General features: G+C 38.8%; 1 protein-coding gene across 23 annotated transcripts in view; it reads left to right on the top strand.

The window, feature by feature from the left end:
• The window catches only part of GBF1 (golgi brefeldin A resistant guanine nucleotide exchange factor 1), a 121,790-nt gene that overhangs the window by 19,891 nt on the left and 80,363 nt on the right, over positions 1-21,536 (top strand). For 2 of the 23 annotated variants that reach the window (XM_072739851.1, XM_072739853.1), the window contains exon 1: positions 20,119-21,424. The exons of 16 other annotated variants lie outside the window; for them this stretch is intronic. In XM_072739851.1, coding sequence (XP_072595952.1) covers positions 21,370-21,424 — 55 coding nt within the window. In that variant the 5' untranslated portion in view covers positions 20,119-21,369. Of the gene's footprint in view, positions 1-20,118; positions 21,425-21,536 lie in introns of those variants that run through there. 5 more of the 23 variants (XM_072739849.1, XM_072739850.1, XM_072739847.1 and 2 more) reach the window with 4 other exon arrangements.

Genomic DNA, 21,536 nt, shown 5'->3' on the forward strand with positions numbered 1-21,536 from the left:
GGCTGAGATAGTCCTGCTATCCTGACAGAGCTACATTTCTTCCATCTAATCTATATCCCATACTTGTTTTCTCTATTCTGACATATCCCTGACATCTCAAGAGACCATATCTGTAGTAGGGGGTACAGTCAGGACTTGGGTTTGAGACCACCTAAGAGCTGCCAATATTGAGTCTGCTGCTTAATTTTCTTACATCTTTGAGTCAGGAATCCATATTATCTGCTGCTTGAAACTTAATAAAACCAGAATGTGCTGAGGAGCCAGTTCTGTCAGTGGTACTAGGAACATAGTTGGGTGTTGCCAAGCTTTCTCTTGGAGCAAGGCAGAAGGTGGTAGTATTTTCCAGGGCAGATGTTGAAATGGTGCCTGCCAAGGTTGTCCATTGTTCTCAGGTCTTAACATATCACCTGTGTGAAAAAATGACTGAGTGGACCAGAAATGGAACATTTCATAGTCTTCTGATTGGTTCTGACTCCACCCTCCCCCAGCGCTGGCTTCCAGGAGCAAGTTTATGGGTCAGCTGCCCCTGTGGTCCTGGACTCTGTAGTCCATGACCAATTTCTTGTTTCTTTTACTGAGACAAACAGATTTTTCTGATTGGCAGTGTCAGGAGGACTGCTTTCTTGGAAGCCTATTAATGTATTAGTGGTAGGAGGCTGGGAAAAGGTTTTGAACTTGGAAAGAGAAACTGAAGGGACTGCCTGCTCTGTGTGACTGAGAATGGTGTCCCACCTAGATTGGAGAAGTATGTCAGGAATTCTAGGACTTCATTCAGTTTAACTCATGAAACTGACTTGGGCTTAGACTCTTCTTATAAGAAGGATTTCTTTTTTTTTTTTTTTTTAAGATTTTATTTATTTATTCATGAGAGAGAGAGAGAGAGGGAGAAAGAGATACAGGCAGAGGGAGAAGTGGGCTCCATGGAGGGACTCCAGGATCACACCCTGGGCCGAAGGCAAGTGCCAAACTGCTGACCTACCCAGGCATCCTATAAGAAGGATTTCTATTTGCTTTTTTCTAGACATCTGCTGGCTTGGTTGGTTAAGAATATCACTGTTGGAAAAGGGTAGTTCATTGGACATTGTCAGTAAACCAAAATGATTTTTTTTTCTTATAAACAGAGGATCTTTTTAAGTAGGTAAGCAGTACCTACTCTTCCATAAGTATTATCTGAGCATTGCAGAAGAAATAAGTTCATTGTCTCTAATAAGGTTAGTTAGCTAAGTCCATACTATTCTCACAAATTCATGTCTCTGGACTACATTCACAGTCAGTATTTGCCCAAACTGCATGATGACTACATGCTTTGTAGCATTTAGAGTAATAAAATAGTCTAATACCAAATCTAAAATGATGTTGCACTTGGAAGATACAGGGCACCTAAGAGCAAAGTTTGCTTGTTGCTATTTTGGATAAAACTTTGGCCTACCACCAGTGGGACTTGACTGCTGGCCCTCATTTGGTCTTTAAGTTCTCTTAGAAATCCTTTTAGGAGGTTATTCTGAAAGAGTTAATCAGATGTACGGTTACCAGAGACTGGGAGGGGGTATGGGAAGTGACTACAAATGAGTATAGGGTTTCTTTTTGGAGAAAAAATAAAATGTTTATAAAACAAAACATAAAATGTTATAAAACAAAACATAAAAATGTTCGAATTAGGTAATGGTGATAGTTGTACAACTTTGTGAATATATTTTAAAACATTGAATTGTACAATTTAAAAAGGTAAATTTTATAGCATGTGAATTATATCTTAATTTTTAAAAACAGCAAATGTAGGAGCTGGAAGAGTAATGGGATTCACCAGTTCTTCCTCAGGACTCAGAGCTAGGGAGGGAAGTCTCTGACTGTAGTTGCTGCTGTGCTTTGAGCCCATTACCCAGCAAAGGCAGCACAAGGCTCTCTTCAGTCTCCTGGCCCAGTTTGTCCTTTTATGTCTCTCTCATTAACTCAAGAAGCACATGGCTTTTATATTTAAATTTATTCAAGCTGTAATCTTTGACATTTGAGTTAGCTTTTAGTACAGTTTTGCATTTATAGTAATATATATTATGTATTTTCTCTATCCCCAAAGAATCCGTTTTAATCTTTTCCGGATGCAAATTTCAGGCTGTCTTGTCCCATCTCCCCTCTCTTGCTCTCTTTCCCCTCCCCCCATGGAGTGTGTTTGATCAGGTGTGGCAGGAATATCCACTGTCAAGCTGCGCCCTTTATATTAGTCAATATTATCCTTCTCCCCCCTCCCTGTCTGTCTGCCCCTATGGGCTTTCCCAGTTGATTTATAATTTTGGAATTCTCATCGGAGTCTGTAATACAGTTTGTTCATTATTTAACCAAAACCTGTTTAATGAGCAGAGAGAGGCAATGTAAATGTTAGGCATGTTGCAGTGATGTACCTTTGTGCTTCTCAAAGCGGGTGGGTAGTTAACTCTGTGCTGCCTGCAGGGCTGGGGTGTCTTGGCCTTAGGGGTAGAAGGACTACTGCCTCTCTCTTACATCTGCCCAAACTCTGCCCTGGGTGTAGATCCTAAAGACATGTTTCCTTTTATTCTTCTAGAGACCTAGAAGGGGGCTCTTGGCATATTGGAGTTATCTTCAGTCTTATAGCTAGACCAGGTGGTAAGATCTGTGGCATGGGATAGGGGGATGAAAGAAAAAGGGAAATATCAGGATACTTGGTACTGCTCCTGGTTTTAGGTCTGAAGAAAGTAAGCAGTTTAAAAAAAATTTAGAATAATAGTAAGAAGAAGGTAAGCAGTTTAGAAGAATCCTTCTAGCCAACATGGTCTGTGGTCTTTGATCTCTGTGTTCCCTAACTGGACAAGTCCTTGCAAGCCTTAGTGCCCTCATCCAGTAGAGCTTCATGGAAAGGGCTCTCTAGTCAATTGTGATTTGTGGTGTTTGACTATGATCATTTGTTTCCAGATTTAGGTTGCCTTTGTCCTTGGTCTTTAAACTTAGATCATTACAAAGAGGTTCTTATCTAGGAAATTTTGGATTTAAAGCAGAGAGAGTGGAATAGTCAAAAGTATCATAACCAGAATCTTTTCTTAAGGGATTACCTCTTAGTGACTCTAAAGCCCTTAGGGCCAGAGTTTGAGGGAGACTTTTTAGTAGTGTATGTGTTAGGGATGGTGGGGGTTCGGTGGGGTGGGTAGTGAATTTGCCTTTGGAGATTTAACTCTAGGCATTTTTAATTCTGAGAACCTATGAAGATTGAGGGTATTTGGCATAGAACTAAGGTGGTCTTGAGGCCTAGTATAAGCATCTATTAACTATGAAAATGTTTTAGCTTCTTGAATTTTTCTTTTTGGGGTTCACTAAGATTTGAATTCCTTCTGGGTCTGGGTTATTGAATTGCTTTTGTTTATTTATTTATTTATTTATTTATTTATTTATTTATTTGAATTGCTTTTAACCAATATTTGTTCAATATCTGCTATGTTCTAGGCATTTTGATTAGGCACTTAGGGATTGGGTCTATAATGGTAAACAGTCCACTCATAGCCACTGGTTTTATAAGACTAGTGGCTCTAGCTGATCATTCCAAGGCTAACCTTTGTGGCCTCTATTCTGTGTCATATGGTTGCCTATCAGACATGGAATGGCTGATAGTGAATGAGGGCAATCTATTGCCATCTTTTCATGCCTTGATAACAAACAAGCCAAAGAAATGAACAAAAATTATAGCTTATATATTTGCTTATTGGCTTTCTCAGGGAAAGCAGTTCTGGCCAGAGTTTAGATACTCCAAAAGACATCAGTGGTTTGTGTAGAGTAACTCTGAGGGAGAGGATATTTTTTTACTGGACAGCAAGATTGGTGTACTTAAGTTGAAGAAGGAGAAGCAGGTGCATGGAGAAAGTGGATGTATCAGGAGTTTATTTAAATATAGTTTATCCTGGACAAACACACCTGTAGAATACTGTCTGTCTCAAGCTCTGTGAATTCAGAGCTAGGAGGTTTGAATCCACGTACTCCAGAGGTTTGCAGAGAACATTTAAACAGAGTCTGGAAGCCAACCTGGGAGGAACAATGACTTAACACCTGTCTGGCTTAGATTTCTTAGAAATACCCTTCTAAGTAGAAGTGAAACTGTTCAAGGATGCCTCAGACTTCAAGTTTAATCTGTTTTGTTTGGCACATGGGGTGGTATCAGGAAAAGAGACTGAAGTAGTCTCTGTAAGGAAAAAGATTGAGTAAGGGTACATTATTTGAATAAAAAATTTTGCTGGAGTTATCATCTCCCAAACTAATTGAATGCATAATCATTTTTTCTAGGAGCCTGTAGTTTGGGGAGTAGTAAGTAATATATCATTATTAGCATGGGAAGAAGGTTGAATGAGTCATTGGCTTTGTCCCACTTGGAATTGAGCTTGTGAATTGTTCAAGACTTAAGTAGAGACTGAAAGAACCAAGTGTGTATGATAAAATCTGGCAGACGATTTCATGTAATGGGTTGAGTGCTGGAAGAACAAGGCTGGGCATACAAGTATCTATTTCCTGTGCCCTTTATGACTTTTTTGTTCTATAAATAATAGATTGTGTTAGTTTAGAGATGGTTTAGCAACACATTAAGTAAGATGTGACCTGAATGTGAGTCAGACTACTTTGGCACCTTAGAATCTTGGTAGCTTGAGTGGCCTTAGACTTGTGGGCATTTTAGCACAGTTAGGGAAAATAAAGGCCCTGTGATTCTTTTTTCCCCAGGGAATATTCATATCAATAAGATGACTCTAAGAGACATAAATTTGTTGATGTTGTCATTCCTGGGAATGATTTGAACCCTTCTCAGTTGACACTTCTAAACCAAGAAGCTCTTCCAAACATTTGTTTGTCCTAGAGATTAGAAAAATGAAGACTTTGTGGAGAAGAATCAGCTCTGCTTAGTCTGACTTCTTAGGTGCCCAGCTCTCCCTTTTTCTCTCTGTAATACTTAAACACATTTAGCCATCAGAATTAGTCTGCTGGCAAATTTTCCACTACATGTATCTGAAAGTGGGTTATGATAAAAAGGGCTTTCTTAATAGCTTGGATTCAGAAGCAGAGGCAGAAGAGTCTAATTTTTTTTGTGGTATAGGTTAAAGCATGATATGACAGTGTGATCTGAAGTAGGCAACAAAGATAATGGTATTGCTGTCATTGCCATTGTCCTCTTGGCACAGACACTTCTTGAGGCCTGAAATTTCTGAGTATGTGCCCAGCTTGCCATGGCATCAATCAGATGAGTAAAAAGAGGAAAAGCCAGCTGCTGCTTTGTTTTTAACAAGGATGCAAGCAGAGAGTCTCTTTCTTCTTTTCCACTCACTCAAACTCAGGGTAAGTGCCAAGAGAGTTTCAGAAGAAGCCAAATATTTGAAATTCAACGTGCAGTTTTGATTAGAGATAGTAAAGAGTTATTTGTCTCAGCCTTGCCTTCTCTAACCACCTCTCTATGTTCCTAGACGCTTAATTGGTCACCCTAGTTTCTAAAATGATATGGATATGTTAATGGAAAGGATGAGTGCATTTGTCTTTTCTCTCCTGGCACCCATTAGAAAATAGAGCAGGGTATAGAGCAAAATTAAGATTCAATCATTTTAGCTCAGATCACCTCATTAAGAAAGGTTGGTTGATAGAGAGCAGTGACTCCCTTAATCTCTCAGTTTTGCTTCTGGAAACCAGAAGATAAGATGCTCCTTAGCAGGTTTAAGGATTTTGTTTCTTTACTTAGGTCTTTGGAGATCCTGAAGGACTTAGATGGACAAGCACTCCTGGCTGCTTGTTGTCTGTCTGGCTTCTTATCATATACCTCTTTGTTAACACCAGCCTTCTGTTACCACTATTACTGCTGTAGGTTGAGTTGTGAAGGGCTGCCACATGTGCACACATCACAATTGACCTTTCCTTGTTCCATGCTTATTGAGCAATTACTTGCCCATTTGTAGAACTCACATTATTGCCTTAGGTTTCTGGCCCAGTGTAAAGTGGGAGCATCCAGGAAGTGGTCTGATAGACTGTGCATCAGAGGGCAATAAATTGGCATATGATTTGGTGGAAAGGCAGGGCCAGATGGAGTGTGGGAGCAAAGATTTTTCTTTAGTCAGCCATGCAGCTTGCTTCCAGGTGTCCTGGAAAGCAGCTTGGGAACTGGATGCTGAGGGTAGTTGGGAACATTAACTAGGGAGGAAAAGGATCAAAAGGACTTCAGTGTTATCTGTGATGGGCCCCTGGATTGGGAAAAATCCTCTAAGAGTAGAGAGACAAATGAAATTTCCCTGATACTGGTAGGAATTTTTCCACTGATGATTCTTTCCTTTCAAAAAAAGTGAGTTATTAATTGGCGGGAAAAATACAAAACTTGGGAGACTCCTAACAAGGGGTTGCAGAATGAGAGAGCCTCATTCCACATGAGATTTTCCATGACGGCTCATTCTTCTCTTTGGACAAACAACAATTTTAAGCATACTGGCTCCAAATTGATTAATAAAATGAGCTCTAAGGTATTATTATGACTGTCCTACCATGGGCTAGAGTGGTATCTTTCAGACTGCAGGTTGCATTCCATTAGTGGATTATGAAATCACTTTTTAAAGGGTCACACAGCATTTTCTCAGTTTTGTATTGTGAAAAAAGTTAAACTTCTGCAGTTATTTTCACACTTATTAACATTTAGCCATATTTGCTTTATCCATATATATATGTATTATTTTTTATGAGCTATATGAAAATAAGTTTCACACATGTTGGTATCTTACCCCTGCATACTTCAGCATGCACCTAAATAAGGACATTCTCCTGCATAATCATAATACCATTATCACACCTAAGAAACTTAATTTATTGATATTAGCTAGTATCCAGTCCATATTATAAATTTCTGATTTGCCCCTAAATTGCCTTTTTTAGTGATAGCTGGTTTTTCAAACCAAAATCCAAGCAAAATTCTCTTTCATTAGGTAGTTATATCTCCTTAGACTTTTAAAATCTAATATAGTTTTCTCTACCTTTTTTTCTTCTAGACATTGACTCTTTGAAGAGACTAGGCCATTTATCTTTAGAATGTTGTATGTTCTAGGTTTGTCTGTGTCTTTTTGGTATCATTTAACTTGTTCCTCTATCTCATATATTCCTATGTTCTAGTAGTTAGGATTAAAGGCTTAACTTGATGCAGGTTAAACATTTTTGGCAGAGTACTTTGTAGGTGATTCTATGTATTTCATATTATATCACCACAGGGAGTATATATTGTCAGGTTTGTCCCACTATTGGTGGTATTAAGTTTGATTACTTCTGGTTTGTGATTGCCACATTTCCTTATTGTAAAATAAATTTATTTTTCCCTTTGCAATTAGTAAGTAATCTGTGAAGTAGTAATTGGGCACCTTGTGACTATCCTGGTCTCTAGTATCATTTTACCTAATGATCACCTACCGATGAGTTATTGCCAGTCATTTATTTCAGTGGGGTTTGCAAAAATGATGATTTTTCTAATTCTGTCATTTTTTTCTACATTGATAAGCTGGCATTCTCTGTAAAGAATCACTTTCCTTCATAAACTGGAGGATGAACCATAGTTTCTCCTAAGAAAGCAGGGAAAATGCTTAATTATTTTCCTTTAATTGATAACTTTCAGAGTAAGGAGTTAGTGTTAATAATGATCACTAATGGTGGCAAATGAGGGTTTTCCCCCTTTTGGGGGGCTTGTGAATCTTTTTTTTATTCGGTGTTTTACAATTCATTACATTTGATTATTTTTGGTGCTCAAATCATTTTGAGTTTAGCTCTTTTAAATTAGTTGTTTTGTTTGATATAACCCCTTTTTAATTTTTTTTGTTTTTAATTTTTATTTTTTTCCTCAAGATTTTGTTTACTCATGAGAGACACAGAGAGAGAAAGAGAGAGAGGCAGAGACACAGGCAGAGAGAGAAGCAGGCTCCCTGCAAGAAGACCAGTGTGGGACTTGATCCCGGATCCTGGGATCATTCCCTGAGCTGAAGGCAGATGCTGAACTGCTGAGCCACCCAGGCATCCCTGATATAACCCCTTTGAGCACTTTCCTGTTTTCTGGTACCAGCTTCAGTTATGAAGGGAGGAAAGAAAAGGAATAGGATAGAAAGAATCCATGCATTACACATAATAAGGATAAGTATCATTTTGGGGAACTTTTGTTTTAGTTAGACATTGTATTCTGAATTGTAATGTAAACACTAAACAGTCTGAGCCACCCAGGTACCCCAAATTCGGCTTTTTTTAGATGCCACATAAAATGAGATACATTATTTCCTTCTCTTAAAATTGACTTATTTCAATTAGCATAAGATCCTGAGGGTCCATCTATGTTGTTGCAAATGGCAGGATTCTCCCCTCCTCTCTTTTTTTAATGGCTGAGCACTTCTTTTTATATGATGGTTTCTCTCTGGATGAGTCCGTTTTTGCAAGGCAGAGATGAATTTGAGACCATTTGAATCATAACAGTCCTGGAGAATATTAGAATAAGTATTATGTCCCAAGGAAATAGGATTGTAGGTGAAATTGTGCCTGACTAGTCACTGTACCTTGTACCTGATTCCTTTTATGTGATGTTAAGTGGATTATTCAGGCAAAGAGGGATAATATATTATGTTACATATGGCTTGGCCATGCTTTTGAGTCCTTTTGATGAGATGAGAATAGAGTCACTTGTTCTGGAAAGACTCCAAAACAGCATCTTCTCCAGGAAGTTTGTTCTTGGCAGGAATTCATTTATATATTCAGTCAACAGATATTTCTTGAGCATGTAATGTGTGCCAGACGGTGAATTAGGTATTTGAGACCTAGTTTTCAAGGAGACTGACACAATTCCTGTCCTCATAAAGTTTATGGTCTAGTGGGCTGGTGATTTGAGAAGCCCTGGAATTTGAGTAGACAGCTGGGCACTGGTTTGAAGTTTGCCCATCTTCCACATGTGACCTCAGGAAATTGTTGTATGCCCTGGTGTGCTGAAAGAGGTTCTAGGATGGTTAGAAGAATAGCAGTGGTATTTGTCAGTGTTGTTTATCCTACTCCCACCCTCTGCCCTAGCTCTGGCTGCCTGGCAGTGGTAACCAAGTGCATGTCAGCTTCATTAGCTACTTTAGGTCCTTGGATATCTTGGGGCTCAATTAGCCCATTAATATTCACCTGTGATTAATCAATCTGTGCATTTCAGAAGTGAACTAAAATTGTACCATAGGATATCAATGGCTGTTTACCTTTTCTAATAAAATTCTGCTTCTAATAAAATATAAAATATTCTAATAAAACTCAGCTCTCAGGCTTGGGTTTCTGACCCATTTGTTAGCATTTTGAAATCTAGGGGCACAAAACGAGATGTTAATGGTTATTTAGCTAAGATGCTAAAAGATGAGGAAAATCCTTTGCTATAGCTTGGATCTACTAGTTCCAGTTCAAAAATAACATGAATGTTTTTTAGCAGCAACACAAGAGCTTCATGTGAGGAAAGAAGTATCAAAACCCATGTAACTTTGGATAGGATTTGGCTTCAGATTAGTAGAATATCCAATCATATATTTATCTTTTGAATCCCAGAGGAAGCGCCCTTATTTAGAAATAACCCTTGGGGAACTTGTGCTCCCAGAGAGAATGCCCTTTAGAAATGCCCTTTTTCCTCAGGAAAAGTTTTCCTAAAATTTTCAAGGATAGAGAGAGATAGTGAGACAGTGAGGCAATTAAGTAGTGGTTAAGATACTTCTAAAAGAGAAAGTTGGAGTGGATGTTGGAATACAGATATATTCCACAAAAAGAGCAGTGACTCATCATTTGCTTCGTGGCTTATTGTGTTCTGAATTTAAAGAATAGTTTTCTTTTTTTTTCTCCTTTGCCTTTTTTCTGAGATGAACCTAGTGCCAAGGTACATCATTATTACCTAGTTTAGCCAAATACTTTTTGTGACCAAAGCCTGGTGACTCTGGTAAGAGGATCCTGGTTCCCTCTGGCCCAGGAAGTTTTGGTTTAGCCCACCTGGTCAGAAGCATTGTGGGGAAAGTAGTCAAGGGAAAATGGATTTCTGTTTCCAGAATCCAAATATGGCTCATTAATCCTCCCAAGTGAGCCCAAGATTAGCATCTTAATCAGTCACATTTCAGAGGTTTTAAGACTCATTCTACTCTCTAGATTCTCTGTAAGGAAGGAAATGAGCATTTGGTAGAACTCTTTGGTACTCAGAAAATGGAAGATTTTGCCAAGGTCCTCAGGAGGCTACAGGCTCAAGAATCCAGGCTTACACAAGGTGGTATGCATGCAGTAACAGAAGGCAGAGAATAGGAAATCTTTATGTTTGTCTTCCTTTAAAGTCTCCAAAGGGAAGGAAAAGTTCAGCTTGTTCCTCTACTAGAGGTTGTTTTAGTGTTCTCTTTACCTAACTGGTGTCAGGACATTTGATCAGGTCAACTGATGGTAAATTTTTTTTCGAATTTTTATTTTGAAATAATCTCAGACTTACAGAAACATTGCAAGGATAATACAGAGGTCTCCCATATACTCTTTTGCTACTATTTTCATTATTTTCTTTCTCTCTGTACACACACACACACACACACACATATATATATAGTTTTTTTCTAAACCATTTGAGGGTAGGTTATATATACATTATAACCTTTTATTCCTTGATACTTCAGTGTATGTTTCCTAAGAACAGGGATATTTTCTTACATAATCTTTAGTAAAGTTATCAAATTCAAGAAATTCAACATTGATACAATACTTTACTATTGATATTCTAATTTTATCAGTTTTCCCAGTAATAAGGTATAAACATTTTTCCCCTTCAATCAAGGATTGCATATTGCAGGTAACTGTCATGTTTTTTTTTTTAGTCTTCTTTAATCTAAGACCGTTCTTTAGCCCTTTGTCCTTTATGGCATCAACATTTTTGTTTTTTATGATTACAAGCCAGTTCTTTTTTCTTTCTTTTCTTTTCTTTTCTTTCTTTCTTTCTTTCTTTCTTTCTTTCTTTCTTTCTTTCTTTCTTTCTTTCTTTCGATATTCTTCATTTTGGGTTTGTCTAATGTTTTCTCATATGAAATTCAGGTTATGGGGGCGCCTGCTGGCTCTCTTAGTAGAGCATGCGATTCTTGATCTCTGGTCCTGAGTTTAAGCTCCATGTTGGGCATAGAGCCTATAAATAAATAAATAGATAGATAAATAGATTACTTAGTGCAGGTTATTCATGGGCATGAATCTACATGCCATTATTGATAATAGTGCCCTGAGGATTTCATATATAGAGGTACCCCTCCTTTGGTGATATTAATTTTGATTGCCTGGTCAAAGTGTTACTTTGTTTTTCCATAGGATAGATACTATTTTCCCCTTGGAACTCATAAGCAATCTGTGGGGAGACGACTTTAAGATAGGATTTTGCTCCTTGTTAAACATCCCCTTATGATTTATCATACATTGATGATTCTTGCCTGAACAATTTTCAGGTTGCTGTGATGGTAAATACTGAGTGGTTGTTTAAAGTACCTGTTCTTAAAGGACTTCTTAGGAGTGGACATGAACTCTTCCTAGCTTGCTTGTTTTCAGAATTTCTTTTCTTCTCTTTTTTTTTTTTTTTTTTTTTAAGATTTTATTTTAAAGTAATCTGTACCCAGTGTGGGGCTTGAATTCACAACTCAGAGTCCAAGAGTTGCAAGCTCCGCCAGCTGAGCCAGCCAGGCACCTCAAGAGTTTCTTTTCTTTTTAAGGAACACAATTGTAGGGGATCCCTGGGTGGCGCAGCGGTTTGGTGCCTGCCTTTGGCCCAGGGCCCGATCCTGGAGACCCGGGATCGAATCCCACGTCGGGCTCCCGGTGCATGGAGCCTGCTTCTCCCTCTGCCTGTGTCTCTGCTTCTCTCTCTCTCTCTCTCTCTCTCTGTGTGACTATCATAAATAAATTAAAAAAAAAAAAAAAAGGAACACAATTGTATACCCTAATGTTCAGTATCTCTTTATGGCTTTGGTGATGCTTTAAAAAAAAAAAAAGGTAACTAAAAAAAGTCTCCAAAATTTGAAAAAGGTTTATCTCAATGAGGCTTTACTGGGGGCTTGGTTATTTTTTAGAATCTGGCAACATCACCTAAGTAGCATTTGTTCTCCACTCAACCAACAGCATAAATGCTGCTGTTTGTAAGTCAGGGGAAGCTGGTGCCTTCTCTGTTTTCCATTTCCCTCCTTCAGCTTTTAAAAATCTGTAAGGTTTTAAAATGCCCATTGTTCAGTTCTTTGAGAGAGAGAAGGTTAGAAAAACATTTCCCCATCCTTATTTAGTATTTCCCTTTTCTCTCCTTCCCTCTTTTTCCTCTGCATTTTCCCTTTTGACTCTTTTTTCCTTTCATTTCCTTAGAAGAATCTGATTAATGTGCATGCCTGAGCTGCCTTAAGAAAAGGTGGAGAGAGAAAGAGGTGTTGCTCTTGAGTCTCAGGTTCTTTGCTCTTACTGCTCTGCAAAATAGGCTAATGATACATTACTAATGAAAGCCTTATCAGCTATCAGTTATGTTTTGTTGAGGGAACCTTACCCATGGTAAATTTAACAAAAGAAAGAGATAAGTGGGGAAAGAAAAAAGAGCTAGAAAGGCAGAAATTAAGGAGGAGTGAACAGAAAGGAGCAAAAGAAAAGGACTTGGAACTGGGGATACAGAAGTGGAAGGGAAGGACCAAGCATACAGAATTGCTAAAATAGGAAAATGAGAGTCAGTTCTAGCATTTACCTTTACCCAGCCCAGTGTTTGGGCTTCCTCTTCAGTAGAGTGTGCTACAAGGTAGGGTGAGGTGGGGTGAATGAAATTTTGCCATCCTTTACTCTTTAGATTCATTCACTCAGAACTGAAGAGTTTACCCTTTAATAAGGTGACTTGAAAGCTTGAGCCTAGTAGGTTGGGGTGGAAGAGGCTATTAAGTGATGCTTTTTGGGCATCTAGCATTAACAGTTATTTTTAACCTCCCATTTCAACCCCTTCATTGTTCAGGCTCCTCCATTGGCTACTATGAGAGCAGTCAAAATTAGCAACTATATAAAATGAAGTACCTCTTGTCTCCCCAGTCACTTCCAAAATAAACAGGGAGTAATACTGTCCGTATTTTGTCTCACTTTACTCTGAAGGCTACCGATAGAGGAAGCATGGATTAGTGTGTAGTGATTTCTAGGCTCTGCCCTCTGGACAGAGTCCCCTCAGAGTGCTGTGGCTGAGTGACAGGGCCATGTGGCAGGAGTGCAGCTGGAAGTATATCATCGGCAGATTTGGGTTGGGTAAATATAGCAGGAGCAGGATGTCAGTGTGGGAGATGGATTGTTCTGGGAAAGGAAGTGTTGTCTTTCGTCTGAGAAACAATTTCCTGCACTTCTGAGACTCTTGCTTTCTTTTCTTTTTCTTCTTCTTTTTTTTTTTTCCAGGGCAGAATAGGAGTTGGCAGGAGTTGGGTACACTTGCTGCATTCTATCTCTGGGTGTCTGTTCCTTCATTTGAAATTAGGAATAGAAATCAGATCTATTTTAGCCAATTAGGAAATGGACCCAATAAATAGCTATATCCATGCCTTACAGTTCACATTTTGCAATCTTAAGGCACATACCTATATAGAGCCTCTTTAAAAAGTAATTGTTCTTTTAGTAAAACTGACAGGTTGAGAGACAGAAATAATTATACAAAGAGAATCAGCTCTACTGAAAGTCAGACATGAGGCACCAGCTGGCAGGAAACAGCTGGGATGTTTTTGGGGGCTAGACTCTTCCACATCAGAACTTAACTCTTCAAGCCATGTCTGTTATATGAGCGATTAAGATGGCTACCTACCTACCAACAATCTACACAAAAGACTGAGTCTACTAAATTATGCAATAGTTTATAGTTGACTAGAACTTTACAATTTTTATAAAGTGCTTTTGCATATTTACTTTTTAAAATATTTAGATTTATAGAAAAGTTGTAAAGAAGTTCCCTTACACTCCATACCAAGTTTCCTCCATTATCTACACCTTATATTAGTATGATACATTTGTTAAAATTAATGAACCAGGATTGATACACTATATTAACTAAAGTCCATACTTTATTCAGATTTCCTTAGTTTTTAACTAATGCTTTCTTCTGTTGTAGGATCTCATCTGGGATAACACATTACATTTAGTTGTCATGTTTCCTTAGGCTCTTCTTGGCTGTGACAGTTTGCATATGTTTTTTTTTTTTTTTAATTTAAATTTCATAACAACTCACAAAATAGACGGGGCCTTTATTAGCATTCCCCTTTCACAGATAAAACTCAGGCTCCAAAAAAGAGTAAGTAACATGTGCAAGGCCACACAGTTCATAAAATTTTCTATTAAAATATGACTATGATTTTTTTTTAAGATTTTATTTATTTATTCATGACAGACACAGAGAGAGAGAGAGAGAGAGAGAGGCAGAGACACAGGCAGAGAGAGAAGCAGGCTCCATGCAAAGTGCCCGATGTGGGACTTGATCCAGGGACTTTGGGATCATGCCCTGAGCTGAAGGCAGACACTTAAATGCTGAGCGTCCCTAAAATGTGACTATGACTTAGAACAAGGGAATGAGGTAACTTTGTTTGCTTTTTATGTGAATGAGGGCAGGACTGTAGCTAACCTTTAATTGGGCCATTTGGAGAGGAACAAGAGACAGAGGTGAACATAGCTAACCTTTTTCTGGGGGTTTTCTGTCTTACTTGGATACAAATTAACATTTTCGGGATCCCTGGGTGGCGCAGCGGTTTGGCGCCTGCCTTTGGCCCAGGGCGCGATCCTGGAGACCCGGGATCGAATCCCACATCAGGCTCCCGGTGCATGGAGCCTGCTTCTCCCTCCGCCTGTGTCTCTGCCTCTCTCTCTCTCTCTGTGACTATCATAAATAAATAAATTAAATTAAATTAAAAAAAAAACAACAACAAAAAAAACAAATTAACATTTTCATTTAATTGCAAGACCAAGGGGAGATACCCTCTCTCTTTGTAATTCTGCCTTGTCTACCAAAAGAGCTGGTCCCAGAGAATCCTGGCCTGCTGTCCTGTTGCTCTGAGAATCCTGGCCTGCTCTTCTTTTGATCTTGTTCTCCAGCAGCCAATTTCAGGCTACTTGGTGGCCCCTATTGTTAGACACCCAAGTTCAATAGAAAGGCCCACTGAAAGCCTGGCATACACACTGACACAACCAGACTGTTTTAGGTGTATGTTAAGGTAATAACTATTTGGGAATAAAGCAGGTGAGTTTTTTAGTTTCAGTATCTAGTTGGGCAGGCTGATGTTCTTTCTTGGAGCTAGGAGATTCACAGAAATGTGATGCTGAGAGATAGTAGGAAGACTAAAAATCCAACAAGATGTGGCAATTATTGGCTCTTGAATGCTCTACTCAGAAGGATGAGTGAGAGGCGAGGAGGTAAAGTGAATTATGGTACTGATAATCCAAGATACTATTGATCATCTCAGGGTGATGGAAACTATTGGGGACACAAACCATCAGATCATTTTTTTTTTAAGATTTTATTTATTTATTCATGAGAGACACAGAGAGAGATAGAGGTATAGACGGAGAAGCAGGCTCCTTGGGGTGAGCCTGATGCAGAACTCAATCCCAGGACTCCAGGATCACAACCTGCTCCAAAGGCAGATGCTCACTGAGCCACCCAGGCATCCCCAAACCATCAGATCTTAAGAGATGGCATTTTGCTTAGAGAAGTAGTCATAAGAATTGTACCTTATGACTACAATAATAAAATCGGATGGATTTTATCTTATTTTATTTTTTTTGTACTTGGATTTTAAAGAACAACTTTTAAAGTGTTCCAACTTTAGATGACAGGGTAAGTAAGAGGTAATTGATACCATTAATAACTATTTTTTTAAAAAGATTTTATTCATTTATTCATGAGAGACACGGAGAGAGAGAGACAGGCAGAGACACAGGCAGAGGGAGAAGCAGGTTCCATGCAGGGAGCCTGATGCGGGACTCGATCCGGGGACTCCAGGATCACGCCCTGGGCCGAAGGCAGGCGCTAAACCGCTGAGCCACCCAGGGATTCCATAATAACTACTTTTATTGGAGCAATTTTAAAAAAAGATTTTAATTTATGGGCACCTGGGTGGCTCAGTGGTTGAGTGTCTGCCTTTGGCTCGGGTCCTAAACCCGGGATCCTGGGATCAAGTCTTGCATCAGGCTCCCTTCAGGGAGCCTGCTTTTCCCTCTGCCTCTCTCTCTGTGTCTCTCATGAATAAATGAATAAAATCTTTAAAAATATATATTTATTTATCTTTTTGAGAGATAGAGAATTCATGAGTTGGGAGAGGGACAGAAGGAGAGAGAGAGTTTCAAGCAGACTCTGCACTGAATGCAGAGCCTGATGTGGGGTTCAATTTCATAACCCTGAGATTGTTACCTAAACCGAAATCAAAAATTGGATGCTAAATCGACTGAGCCACCTAGGCACTACTCCTTTTTTTATTATTATTAATGAGAAAGGGGATACTTTTCAGTTTATGCTTTTATGATATACTGTTGTGAGCATAGAGGCTGGTTTGGGACCTCCTGGTAGTGACTGACTGTTGCCCTTTTTGGTTAACTCTGAGATTGGGAAAAGCCTGATTTCTCCAAAGGAAAGCTGTGGAAATAGCAATGAGGAAGAGCTTCAGGTAGTTTGTATATTATATATCTTCATGGCATCCTAGAGTGGGTTGGAAACAGGGTAGAGATTATAAACCAGCAATTATAGGAGTCTTTAAAGAAAGACATGGGTAACTGAGGCCTTCTGTGGGGGCGAGAGGTTATTGATGGGAACAAAAATGATGACAGGTTTTAAACATCATGGGTTGGACCTCATGCTCTGAGAATGCTTTTGCTTCAACAATTTGAAAGAGAAAATATGAAAGACAAAGTGACAATATGAAGAATGACTATTCAAAGTGCTTCTACCAGAAAATCCCATCGGTTGGTGAGATTGAAACTGTTGTTAGGTTAGAAAAAAGACTGGGAAATACTCGTTCAGAATGCAAGACAAGAGTCAGTGAAGTACCTGTGTCTCCAGAAAACTGCACTGAGCTGTGATGGAGGAGGGGGAAGTTCCTTACTGTAGCCTTGCATGATGTGAAACCTTCATGAGATCTTGGAGGATACAAAGGAGTTTGTGGTCAGCTGAAGCTCAGGTTCAGTAAGCCTCTAGTGGGAATGCAAGACAGAGATGGCTTAATGACATTTCTGATTAAGGGCGACCAGTTTTGGTGAGTGGAAAGCTACCAGGGTACTTCACTTTTGTAAGAATCTAAAATGATCCCTTTGCACCTTAGCCTGAGGTAAGCTTTGTCTCTACAAAAGCTTCAGAGGAGACACCAGCAGGCTTTTAACTGGAACTTTGTTTATGGTTTCCCTTCAGAAGGGAAGCTAATATCCTGTTAAAGCACTTTAGAAAAATAAAGCAAAATTAGAGATAAGAGAGTCTTTACTTTCATTTTCAAGAGCTTTTTAAAAAAATTTGAGGTAAAATTTATATAAATAAAATGAACCATTTTAGAGGGAATAATTCGGTGGCACTTAGTACATTTATAATATCATGTGACTACCATCTCTGCCTAGTCCAAAACATTTTCATTACCACAAAAGCAACCCATGTACTCATTAAGCAGTTGCTTCCCCTTCTCCCTTCCCTCCAACCTCTGGCAACCACAAATCTGCATTCTTTTTCTATGGATCTACCTATTTTTTTTTTTAAAGATATTATATATTTTTTTAAGATTTTATTTATTCATGAGAGACAGAGAGAGAGGTAGAGACCGAGGCAGAGGGAGAAGCAGGCTCTACACGGGGAGCCTGATGCACGACTAGATCCCAGGACCCCAGGATCACACCCTGAGCCAAAGGCAGGTGCTCAACCACTGAGCCAGGCACCCCTATTCTGGATATTTAATGTAAATAGAATCATATAATATGTGATCTTTTTGTATTTGGCTTCTTTCACTTAGCATAGTGTTTTTGAAGTTCATCCATGTTGTTACATGTATTAGTATTTTATTCATTTTTATGACTAATATTCTAGTGTATGTGTCTGCCACAGTTTATCCATTCATCCACTGATGGACATTTGGATTATTTCCACTTTTTGCTATGGTGAATTGTACTGCTAAGGAATGTGTTTACATGTATTTGCTTGCCTGTTTTCAATTATTTTGAATTACATACCTGGAAGTGGAATTATATGGTACATTTACTGGGTTATATGGTAACTCTATGTTTACCTTTCTGAGGAACTCCCAAACTGTCTTCCACAGTGGCTGAACATTTATAGTTCCCAGCAGCAGTGTGTGAGGATTCCAGTTTCTCCACATCCTTATCAACATTTGAGATTTTCTGGGGTTATTATAACTGCAAAATCTTGAGACTGGATGGGACTTTGATGATAAAACTATTTCCAGTTTTTATGGATCTCCTGGAATGCTTCTCTTAAAGTAGCTGGATGGCTCTTTCAGGCTAAAAAAGGTATTGAGGTTCTACCTTTTGTGCTAAAGAATGACTTGATTCCAAAATCTGCAGCAAACATGGTGATTGCATCCAATACGGGTTGCCTAGACAGGGTTGAAATCTGACTTGCCAAAAAAGAGTGTTGGTTACACTTTGGGTCTTGAGTGGTGGTATTTTTGGTTTCATCTGCATCAGAATCCTGGACCATGCGATGGGCTGGGTCTTGCTGAGTATACAGGAAGCTCAGTTTGCTCACAGATTGCTAGCTTATTTTCCTGCTTACTGAATAACCTTCTGGAGAGAGGGTTAACTCTAATTCCTGATTGGTGACTGGTTCTTTTTAAGGTGCTATATAAACTGATTTCAGTTATTACTCTATTACTACTTAAATATAGATAATAAAACTCTAAAGTTCCCATTTCTTTGCTCTCTGGCCTGATGGTTTCTTATTTTGATGTCTTGCATCAAATTACTGAGCTCCTACATGCCTTTCTCTTACCTTCTCTTTTTTAGTCATCAGTTTCTACTTCTTGTGTTTATATATTTTGTGGTTTGCCTAGTAGTCACTATGGTTAATGTTTTAGTATGTTTTATCTAAATTTATTTTTCTTTTGTGAAAATTACTTTCTTCATGTGGAAGGAGAAAATTGATGCTGGAATATAGGATGCTTGCGCTTCCGGCTCTCAGTTTTTTCTATAAATCTAGCTTTCCTTTTTTTGTTGATACTGCTTTCTCTAGTTTATGTGTTGGGTTTGGTAGATTTCTCTGACTTTTAGAAAAAACATTGTTTTTTTTTTTGCTACCATGATGTGTTTGCTGGGTATTTTCCCTGTAATATTTTAAATCAGAATACATGTCAGTGTTTATTGCTTTCATTGGTGGCTTTTTTATTTTAATGGACCAGTTTTCAAAGTAAATAGAAATATAGTCTCTACTGCATGCACCTCCCCCCCAACACACACTGTTAGGTTTGCAAATGCATCCTAACCATTTGATCAAAGTCAGGCTTTGAATAAGGCTTTATAGTCAGGTATGGTTGAATGACAGGTATGTCTGGATTTGGTCTTGAGAGATTTGGGGATGTAAAAGTATGAGGGTTTTTTTTCTTTTCTCTCTTCCAGTAATACACTGTGGTCTATAATAGGTTGAGTTGTAACATTCATTAAACCACTCCTCACATTCCCTGTTTTCAAAGCTTATCAGGATGACTTTGATTTAGTTATTTGGAACCAAAAAGGCAGTTTGTGGAGCTGGTCTGGAGCTGTGGAGCAGTAATATATCAGAGATCAGACTTAGGTCCCAGTGGGATTATTCTTCGGGATTTATTTGCCTGGAAGTACACACAGGAGCCAAATGGTATGTATGGAAAGCTTTGCTGGAATGCAAATTGAACACATTTTGTTGGGACCTGTAGGGGATTTTCACTGCTTCATAATTTTTCAAAGGTTTGTTATATATCAGACAGTCACTGCCTCTTCTTTAAATCTTTAAATCCCCCCTCTTTTTCCTGTTGTAAAGGTCAGATTTTTTTTGACAACTGTGTGCAGGAACAAGATTTGCTAAATCCCTTCATTTTTATTCATACAAATGTCGGCATTCAGTGAGCATCAGTTATCCCAGCATTTAGAGGTAAGGAAAACTCAAGGAGAATCTTGTGAATCTCAGCTTAGTGCCAGGCATATATCTCTGGGGATAAGTTTGCTGCCTCAACTTTAACCCTTGACTGCTCTGATATGGAACAACACTCTCATAGTGGCTTGCCTGTGAAACTTAGTTTCACCAACCCATGTCTGTGGCTACAGGATGGATAATATAATTAGTGGAAAGGAATTGTTTTGGACTCTTCCCTTTGACCGTGACAGTCCTTAAATTAATGTTAGGATAGCAAGACCATTCATTTCCTCAAGTGGAACCTCTTCTTTAGCCTTGCTTATTAGCTTTTAGTGGTATCTTGGGCAGCACACTACTTTTAATTTGAAGGTGATTCTTTTCTTTACAGAGTAGTTGAAATTATGATATTACCATATAGCATAGTTCTCCATCAAACATATTTAGTTTGATGCTGTATTATCATATTATCTATTGTTATATAACACCCTAAAGCTTAGAAGCTTTTTGTTGTTGTTGTTGTTGTTGTTGTTGTTGTTGTTATTGCCCACAGTTTCTGAGAGTCAGGAATTTGGGAGCTGCTTAGCTAGTGGTTCTGCCTTTGAGTCTGTCAAGATGGTCAGCCAGGGCTGCAGTCATATGAAGGCTTGGCTGGGCTGGCGAATCATATCTAAGTTTCATGTGACTGTTGTTATCAGGTCTCAGTTCCTCAGAATGTGGGCCTCTCCATAGAGCTGCTATGGAGCTGCTATGTTTTTACATGGTGGGTGGCTTTCTCCTGGTGAATGATCCAGGAAAGAGATTCAAGGGGGAAAGCAGAAGCCAGACTTGCTTTTCTGACCTAGTCTTAGAAGCAATCTAGTACCATTTATGCCATATTATATTGGTCACCCAGACCAACTCTGATACGGTCTGGGAGAAGACTGCACAAGGTGTATTATCTTGGAGGCTGGCTACACAGGAAGTTAATTGGAAAGTTTTAGATACTTACTTAGACTTAAAGATTGATTTTTTTCCCCCTAAAAATTATATTCTGTCTGCTCAGCCTTCTCTCTCTCTCTTTTCTCAAACTCTTTTGAAGAAGTTTTGAAATTATCCAGTTTTGTATATGGCAAATATATGTGTGAATATTGCATCAACATGTGAATCTCTTTCTCTTCCATGGTCACCTTAGTTGTAAATACTAATAAAAACCCTCTCTTTTTCTAAAGCAAGCCAGGAAGCATGATCCCTCCCTCTTCTGCTGCTTCTTCCTTCTCTCTCCTCCCTCCTCTTTTTCTTTTGAGGGGACATCTATGGCAGCTGGTCCAAGGAGCCCTCTTTTCATGACAGCCCCTCAGTTGGATTCAGGTAATCTTTTTTTTTTTTTTTTTTTTTGATTCAGGTAATCTTTTGTGCTTCCTCAATCCTTTTCACTACTGATCCTCTAAAATTCGGTGCAAATAGACTAGAGTGACCAGAG

The sequence above is a fragment of the Vulpes vulpes genome, chromosome 15 (genome assembly GCF_048418805.1).
Source record: "Vulpes vulpes isolate BD-2025 chromosome 15, VulVul3, whole genome shotgun sequence".
NCBI lineage: Eukaryota > Metazoa > Chordata > Mammalia > Carnivora > Canidae > Vulpes > Vulpes vulpes.